General features: G+C 41.0%; 1 protein-coding gene across 3 annotated transcripts in view; it reads left to right on the forward strand.

Moving 5' to 3' along the window:
- The window catches only part of AFAP1 (actin filament associated protein 1), a 116,025-nt gene extending 107,590 nt beyond the window's left edge, over window positions 1–8,435 (forward strand). For all 3 annotated transcript variants that reach the window (XM_062575296.1, XM_062575298.1, XM_062575297.1), the window contains 2 exons: window positions 407–568; window positions 5,199–8,435. In XM_062575296.1, the coding sequence (XP_062431280.1) occupies window positions 407–568; window positions 5,199–5,225 (189 nt within the window). In that variant the 3' untranslated portion in view covers window positions 5,226–8,435. The remainder of the gene's footprint in view (window positions 1–406; window positions 569–5,198) is intronic.
- Window positions 8,436–9,768: the final 1,333 nt, after the last annotated feature.

The following is a 9,768-nucleotide window of genomic DNA, read 5'->3' on the forward strand; positions in this document are numbered from 1 at the left end:
GGAACTAAATCCCTTACTGCGTTATTTGCGTTCTTCGCCTGCATCAGGTGTAATTTCTACAGCAACGAGGATTGGGTAGACAGGCGAATCGGAGGCAGTATGTATATAATTATTATTTGCATTATGATATTATAGCAGGGTCAATGAGCAGTGTTGATCCCTCCATATGATCCACTGTTATTTAATCATAGAGAATGAACTTCAAGTGTCATCACAGAAAATGTGCTTTGGTTTATTTTATTTTGTTTCAACTTCTTTTTTGTTTTTTCCATCCCTATTACAACTTTTTGTTTTAACGTGTGTAGTCTTTTTGTCAAAAAAGCCCCCTGCATTTCTAAGTATAAGTAGATAATATTGCCCATGTGACTATTGGGAAACTCAGTGTAGGGTTTTCACTCTTTATTAGTCCCCAATTTTCAAGCACCGAACTTTGGAAAACTCGCCCATCTCCAGCTGTGACACTAGTGATACTGAATGCTCCATACCTGTGAACAGCGCGGCAGCTCTGAAGCGACCTCCCTCGTCAAATAATTCTCCATGTCGAGGCCATGTACTCCGAAAAGCAAAGGTGAGAAGCCTTATGCAAGTTTTCTTTTTTAAAAATATTTTTGCTTGTGGAGAGGAAGAGAAGGAGAGATTGCTGCTGCTTAAATTTCTGTAGGTGAAATTTAGCTTCAAGAAGAGTCTGTGCCATGTCTAAATTATTCACATTACTATAAAAGTACCACATGCTCATCCTCCAGTCAGGAGTGACTTTTGGGAACCATTTGCAGAAGAACTGAAAAATACTTTGGGAAAAGGATTTGGCTGTATTTCTCCCTCTCCCTGGTTTTCTCTCTAGTCCCTTATAAATTTCCCTTGCAAGGTTAGTGGCCTGGACTGTAGTCAGTCCATGGTGCACTAGCTTTGTAGCTGATAAGTGGTTAAGGGTATTGTTACGGTAAGTTTTCCCAAAACAAGATAATATTGTGTATAATCAGCTGATGCAAGAACAGAATAGTTGTAAGCATAGCAACTGAAAAGGTGTTGTGCAAGTGTCAACCTTCAATATACATTTAAAGTAGAAATTGAATTAATTTAAGTTAGCCTGACAAGTACCAGACTGAAGTTTGTGTTGCTATAGCATTGTTACAATTTTAAAATGGTTTTAAATATGCTTTCTGTGAAATAAGATTTGCATGACAGTTCATAGGGGCTAAATTGGCTAGCAACATAAAAATGTTCCTGACTAGCATGTTAGGTAGCATGTAAGCAAAGGAGATAGGAACAGCACTGGCCCAAGCTTTTGTTGTTTTAGTTTTTCACTGCTAATTGTAATTATAATCAATAACAATCACAGACATCTGCCTTCCATAATGCACTCCATTATTTTGACATGACATTTTCTGTAAGGTAGGGATTGTTTTAAAGTACTTTTTGTAAAGAGCAGCTACATTGATTTCATTGATTATATACATTTACAGAGTTTGAGCACTGTGGTGCCTAAATCTGCTAGACACTAAGAAATCATCAAGTCAACAAATGATTTGCTTTTATGGCATGTTCTCCTCCCTCCCTGCCTTCCTACTCGCCTCCACTAACCTTCCTGCTTCCCCAGCCCACGGGTTGCTTCCCTTGCCGTATGGTCTGTGACACCCTTGCACCCTCCCGCAGCCACTGAGCCCTCCTGCTTTTCCGCGGGGGCCGGTGGCCTTTCCTCTTCCGTTGGCCTGATTCATTTTCATTTAACTCAGAATAATTAAACATTGCATAATTGGTTTCAGCTCTGTTTAACTCCGAAGCTTGCTGTTTCTGTTTCAAATCTGCAGAAGGATTTGTGTACTCTAAAACTTACCTATGGATTCCAGTTATGTCATAATTTATCTCATAAAAGCTAGCATCTCTTACTATACCCTTTTCTTAGATTTGTGCATTAGCACAGCATTACTAAGGGAATGAGGTCCCTTAGAGCACAGCCTGAGCGAAGAGGAGAGTGGATTGGGTTCGCAACTTGCTATGCGCTAGACAGGCACGTTAAAGCCAGCCATTTAATCGTTACAGAGATTAAAGAGAAACCAGGACACACTAAAACCTAAAAATTTGGGGGGGGTAAAGAATACCTTACAGTTGTAACTTCGTTTCTGTGCTCAACATAAACCATACAGGAAGAAGTCTTGCTTGCCTTCACTGATCGTCCTTTAGAGGATGCAGTAGGTTGGTCAAGTTCTTCTGTAGAGGAATCTCGGACATAAGATGAGGCTAATCAGAAAGGATACGGAGCTACTTGGAACGGTTCTCATCATGGGAAAAATAACTCAAAGTGTCCTGTTCAGCCTTAACAGCTTTTTCCTAAATCCTCATGCACTAAATGTTACCAGTGAAATTTTGCAGGCTTGGCTAATGCAGCCCAAGCTGTACTGCGCCCATTCGCCCTGCGCTGCGGCCAAGTTCTGCCATCAGATATGCATCTGCAGCACGCTCCGCTTCCCACGGGAGCTAGCGTACGTATGCGAGGGTGGGATTTGGCGCTCAGTTTTTTGGCCTGCTGCAGTTCCGAGCGAGCCCAGGCCTCCTGGATGCGGCCGAGCAAGGGGGGGTCACGCATGAGCATCCCGAGAGCAGAACTTGGCGCTGGGCGCGTGAAAGTGCAGTATGTGGGAGTGAGGCTGATTTCATGTCCGTGCTAACGCTTGTGTCTTCAGCAGCTGGCAAATCTCCCGATGTTATGAAGAGTTGTATAACCCTTGAAAATGTTGGCTTTTTCTTTTTCTGCTCTCTCCAGTGTGTATTGCTAACCACTGAACGCCTCCCTTCCTGCTCCTCCTTGCGCACCTCTCCTTGCTCGCCAGCCCCAGTACGTGGCTTTTGCTGTCCACCCACCCCTTGTTTGCCACCGGCCTCGTGTCACTGCCGTGCCGATGAGCCCGTAGCACTGCCGCATCCCTGCCAGGGCAGCGGCTGCTTTAAAACGTGCAGCCGAGCTCGTCAGTGGTGTGTCACAGGGTCGGCCTGCAGAAGAGCAGCGAGAAGCTCCAACGGGGCAGCTCTCTCGAAAGGCAGAGTTTGGAAGTGCTGCTGCACCAGACAGCTCGCGCTGCTCAGTGCGTCGGCACAAAGGGGGAACAGAGACGTGGGGATGTGGCTGGAGCAGCACAGCATGGATCAAACACTGAGTCTTACCGTCCAGCTCCACCTTTTTCATAAATTCACAGGGTTTGATAACATTTTTTTTAAAAAGGTCAGACTTGGTGTTAAATTTAGGAATTATCAGTAGTGTATGGGGGGTGAGTTTTTAGGGCAAACACTGTACTTATACATTTATTTGGATTTTTAACTAAAAAATATGCAACATTCTAAAAAAAAAAAAAGAATTTTCTTAAAAAAAAATACATAGCCAGAAATAGTTTTTCATTTTGTGATTTTGTTCATCTCTTTGGCTGGAAATTGGAACAGTATTAAAATATGCAAAATAACAATTTTCATTGGCAGTGCTAATGAAGTAAAATACTTTAAAATACCCTTGCTAATAAGAAAACCAATACTGTAAACATGCTTCGTATTTAAAATCAGCTGCTAAAACCAAATTGTTACGGAATGAGCAGTGCAGTTTCCTGCACTGAATGTCAGCAGCTTCCATTTTGCTTATGTCTAGGGTCTGGAGGAGAAAACAAGCTCTTGTAGTTTTCCAGCTCCCAGTCAGTGTTGACTTAAACATTCTTTCTTGGGCTTGAATTAGCTGGAGAAGGGGAAACAAAGAAAACGTTCCTCCTGCACCTATGAAAGAAGCTACTGCTTTCAAGGCTTACTTAACACTTTAAGAAACTGTGTTCCCAGTTGCTTAGCTAATGACTTCCTTGAGAGCTTTGGCAGCTTGTATATGGGGAGTATAGATTTAATATTCTTTTTAAAGTAATCTATCCAAATAATCACCAATATAGAATTTAAAATTTAGGTTTGTCATAATTTGAGATGTAAAAATAATTTTAATGACTTTTAAAATGCATTATATTTTACTTTTAATTAAACTTTCAGTACCATTTAAATTTTAAAATAGGAATTAAAAAAAATAATTTAAACTGTTATCTACCTGCTTTAAAGCCAGAATTTTTTCTTCTAGCCCTCAAGCCGCCAACTATGACCTTTCCTGTTGCTTTACCATGGTTGAAAAGCAGTCATGGTCCTGCAGCTGTTGAGCCAAACTAATGCCATTACTGCGTTCAGAGGCAGAAACAGATACTTGCTTGTATAAGTAACAGTTTTCAGCTAGAGCTCTTAAACATTGTGGAATGAGTGTTAAATTCAGGAATTCAGATGGAGAGCCAAGAAGCCGGCTGCCTGCAGAGCACCTCTGCCGAGCGATGGGTGGGAGAAGCGTTTGGAGACCCTGAGTCCTGGCCAGGGAGCAGCTCTGCAATTGCACCGCAGAGATTACATCAGGCTAGAGGCTAAGTGCTTTGTATAATCAGCGTTTCCTCCTGGCTGTAAGGGCATAACTCGGCGAACACGTACGGCATGACTATCCTAGGCTGCGCCTACCCCTCTTCATACTGCTGCTCCTGTCCTCGCCTGCCTGGTGGGCAAACTGAGGCCTGGAACAGCAAAGTGACATTTTTAACTTCCAGCAACAGCTCAACTCGGATTATGTATATGGAGAAAAAAAATGTGCAGTTACTTGACCTGCTTTTTTTTCAGTTCCAGTTCTTTGCCCTGCCCTGTAAGTCTCTCTACCCCAGTAAGTCTCACCTTCTAGCTGTAGAAATGGGCGTCCGCTGTGATTTTTATAATAAAGAGTGAGGACTGTAACAATCATTCAGTGATAGCTCTTTATTAGGGATATCGTTTCTTTCTCTTTTAACTCCTGTATTCCAAATCTGCCTCGCTCTTACTCAGCTCCAGCCGAGTGCTTTAGCCCAACAGCAGCGTGCACGTTTTCTCCCCAACTGCCCAAGTGGGGAGCAAACCAACACAGCTTGTTTGCAAAGCACTGGGAAAAAGTTGCCATATATAGCTCCAGGGGAGGGAAGCTGTGCGTGAGTTCTGTATCAGGACCCATTTGTTAGCATTCCCTAACTAATTTGTGGGCAGAAGGCTGCATCCAGTAAAATCAATGGAAAAACTGTTACTGACCTCAGCTGGCTTTGGCTTAGCAGAGCTAATGACATCAGTGAAATACTCTGATTTGTCTCACATTTTCCATATCTTTTTTTCCCCCCTTCCAGGAATGGGAGATGAAAAATGGAACATAAGTATAGCAAAACCACTCACTTTCCGTGAAGGCCTTACTTATTATGGACCAAGACACAGGCTGCAAAAGACTCATCTGTAAAGTGGTATCGAGTGACACAACATAGGAGGTTTTATAATTCTGTTAAGTTAATGGCTGCTTGGCCCTCATTTGTCTGTATTCTCTCTACTGTATTGCTGTGTAACTACGTGTGCCCCTTTTTGTTACCTGTAACTCCTTATTTCCAACTTCATTTGTACAGAAAATGAAAATCAAAAGCCAAAACAATGAGAGTAAGTAGAAAGGAACATATAGTTGCCATCGAACGTTTACTTTGCGGGAACGGTTTAGACCAGCAATGTTAATGATGCTGCATCAGATGGCCTGAGCAGCACTGAAGACTGGTGCATTATTTAAGACCAATCTGAAATAATTTCAGATCGGATGCACTCTTACAGGTAATACCGACTTTCAGGATTCTGCTAGAGCAGTCGCTCACAGAAGACTTGCTCATTTGCAGTTAGCTGTTCACAGGGTAAAAGGAAAACGAAGAAATGTATTCACAGAAATGGCGTGACTGGGAAGTCAGGACTCTTGAGTGCCACTGTCCTCTGTGGCGATTAGAGACCATGGAGTGACACAACTCAGCTGTGAAGCATTTTTTGATACTACTTAGACAGATGCTTTTGTCATTTTGACACAAAAAGCTGCCATACTTTTAAAAATGCATTTTAATACATTCTTTTTTATTACTATTTTGAAGCACCAGTAATTTTCAAAGGTCACGTTGTCTAAGAATGATTTGTTCCTGATTTTTTTAAAAGCCAGATATTACATCATTTCTGTACTTAAAAAAAAAAAAAAAAAGAAAGAAAGAAAAAAGAAAAGAAAGAAAAAGAATTAATCCTGAACAGCTAATGGCAACTCAGAATAGCTTATGCAGTCTTGGTTCGTTTTTTATAAAGCAGTATTGTTAAACTTGAGTTATAGACCACTGCTGTACTTGGTTTCCTTAGCCTTTCCTGACCTCAGCTATTATTTTGTGAGGAAGACAGACTGAAAGGATGATAATTTCCAGCCTCTTTTTATAAATGATTTTAGAAACAATTCGGGAACTTTTCAGACAAGACTCTATTTCTGTTTACTAGGAAACTGTGCCTTGCATTTTAGCCTGTAAAATTACAGAAATCTGTTCATCTTTGGCAATTTACTGCATGTAGCCTCAGGAGTGACATGGATAGAGACAGGAAGTCCTTCAAAATCTCAAGATTAACTTAAAAAAAATCAGGAGAGAGACCAAATAATGAGTTGGGATTCTTTTAGTCTATCCTCTGTGGGGGGTTTTAAGCCTTCAGAGAGCCTTCAATCACATTCTTAAGATTTTTCTCCTCAACTGTAAGGACTAGAAAATTACTTTAATTAAAAAAATGTTAAAAACTACTCATAGTTTGAGATAATCACAAGACATTAGGGCCAGAATCTTGATAACTAGTCAAGACTCACACTTAAAAATCACAGAGGTTGGCTACACAGTAGTTACCAAGGATCAAATGCTATTGTGCAGGCCTAGGTTGCCTGTTACCTCTAAGAAGAAACAAATCTAACTGAGTGCTCGCCGCTATTCCAAAGTTGCACGGATGCTGGAGGACATCCTACAGGAGCTGGTGGTATGAGCAGGCCTGGGACCGTGGTGCAGAGTTATCAGAAAGACGCAGCTCTCAGCAGCTCCCCAGAATCAGGCCACAGTGAATGCTGAGGGCTTTTGAAAAGCAGGTCCATAATGGTCCGCCCGCAAGGGCTTTGCCCTATTTCCAGGTGAAATTAGTGCCAGGGATCCCACGGACCTGAACAGAGCAGAAATGAGGTGCAAAATTAGGATAGGCTCTTTGCTTCCTGGGTGTCTGCTTTGTGCAGCGCACCTCAGGAACGCCAGTGCAGTAAGGAAGCAAGCATCAGCATGGTTTTCATTGAAAACAGGATTTTTATTTTATTCTAGGTCATCTGCTTACTTATTAATGCTTCTTAAGTGGAGGGCACACTCTACACTGTATGACTATGGACTAAACAGTATCAAGTATCCCATAAATATTAGCAGAAGCAAATTTGAAGCAAAAGTAAGTTCATTTAGGCTTTTTATTTCAAATTGTTATTTATTTGTATATTTCAATAAATATTTAATTTATATCTGTACATATTTATGATGCAAATTAGGCATCTAGTCAACATTTGCAATGATGTAACTGGTGTTGCCATTTACAAGTGGTCCCACATCAAATACCGCAGACCCATCAAAAGCCAAATTATTTCGGTCCCTGCGATGGCCCGGGTTTTGGTAAGGAAGAAAGCAACCAACGCCCAGAAATAACCTCGCTGCAGACCACATTCAGTGCTGTGAAATACACGCTGTTTTGTTGAATAGTACTATTGCTGTACAATTTTTTTTTACACAAAACAAACAGCAGAGCTTGTATTTTCAATGTTTTTAGATTTCAGAATCACTAGGCAAAGTCGGCAATAGAGCAGTATGACTTTTCTTTTTTAAAAAAAAAATTCTTGTATTTTAAACCATTGCATTTCTATGTCTTTTGAGATAATGTTACACTTGCGCTTCCTCAGCAAACTCCTATTACTGTACTAGGTGCTTTTTATATTGTTTTTGTTATGGGTGATGCTTTTTTAAAAAACATCATAATTTGGGGGGATGAAAAGTTGTTTTTTTTTATGAGATGATTGTGGCAATTTGATTTTTCAAATGGAGAATACTTTAGTACCAATTTTCATTTAAGTCACTTTCAAATTAATTGGCCCAGGATGTATGTTGTAAGATAATGTTCTCATATTAAGAATGTAATTATTTCCTTATTGTATTTTTTAAAAAACAAAATCATATTTAAAAATCTCTGTGAAAAAAGCATGAAAGAAACATGAAAAAAAGTTTTTGTTTTATTTTTGTTATTGGATATGTTGGCAGTGCCCATTATAATTGACTGTAAATAGAGTCTTTCTACTGTATTTCTCAATGTATTTAAGTTTTTTGACACACATTCATGGAAACTTCTGTTAAAAAAAATATAGATCCACCTACAAATGTGTGTCTTAGTAGCTTCAACTAACCTTCTGCCTTCTAGTTTATTCTCCAGAAAGTCTTGCAGAGTGTGGAAAAAAGACTGGCACCTGGTAGGTGCGACAGATTCAAGATCATTATTAATAAAGTTACCTGTCAAAACCAGAAGTATTATTTGCAGTGCCCTTCCGTGGTGTTTGTCGCGTAAGACTCAGGCAGGCCGTCTGCGAGAGCCTCCTGAGCGAGGACGATGCCCCCGTGCCGCGCAGCCCGGCTCGGTCAGCGTTAGCGTTTCTGCGTACCGGGTCTGACCCCCCCGCCTTTACGTGCGCAGTGGCTTCCTGCAACGTGAGTATCTGTGGGCAAGGCATGCCAGCAAGGGCACGTGGAAATGCAGGGCCTTCGGCGCTCGTAGCCGAAGGCCCCTCTGCTGCAGCGTTGCTCCTCCGCAGTTCACAGGAGGCTGCTCTGATTGACAGGGGCAAACATCCTTACCTAGAAACACGGCCCCCCCGGCTTCTCCTGGCACCAGAGGAGAAATGGAGTTCGCTGGCGCTATCTACTCCTGGAGTGCTCAGCTCCCCGGGAAGTGGAAAAGACCTCATAAGGATAAACAACCACTTTAAAGTTGGTAAACAAGTGAAAAGGGGCAAAAACACTACTTTTGTTGCAGTGGCGGTCATTCGGTTCTGGAGTCCCACACTAGAAGCCAACTACAAAGACTGGCAGCAATGTCTTACAGATCTTCGCCAGTGATTTAATATGTCAGAAGAAATCTGATGAAGGTAAACGTAAAGAAAGAAAGAGCTGCATGTAAGGGAAATAAATAATTATAAAAAGAGCCCTTCTTTACCCTCCTTACAATTTACAATTTAGCTTTGCATGGTCTATTATGAGCACTAACGTAGCTCTGACGATATCCAAACAACATCATGGCATTTTAAAAGCTAGATCCAAGAAACCGTAGATATACTGTATAGTAAGAAAGAAAGAAAAAGTTGCAAATACCCTGGGGTCTGAAATTCAGCAAACAGCTCTAGGCTCTTGCTGACCAAACCAATGCAATATATGCCTTCTACAACAGAACTTCCTGGACTGTAATAACACATCATCCAGTGCACCAAATGCCTTCATGGTAAAGATAAAATTAAAGACAACTGCTCTGCACAAGAACTTGCACAAACATGATGGAAAAAAAAAAATAAAAGGCACCTTCCTACCAGCTATGATACCTACATCATCTGCTTCAGGACCCTAAAAAAAAAAAAAAAAAAAAAAAAGGTCTGGGCATCCAGTGTATTAAATTAATGGGGCGAGTTCAGAAGAACTACACAGAGGTCCTTTTACCTACTGTGTATTTCTGTGACAGAACTCATTCATTGCCACAAAATGTTATGGATGCTAAAAGTTTACACAGGTGAAAAAAAAACAATAAAGGAAATAAATTAATGGAAGAAAAAAGAATCAAGTGCTACCAAACACAAAGCTACCAGCTCCGGAG

Source organism: Rhea pennata, chromosome 4 (assembly GCF_028389875.1).
Source record: "Rhea pennata isolate bPtePen1 chromosome 4, bPtePen1.pri, whole genome shotgun sequence".
NCBI classification, from domain to species: domain Eukaryota; kingdom Metazoa; phylum Chordata; class Aves; order Rheiformes; family Rheidae; genus Rhea; species Rhea pennata.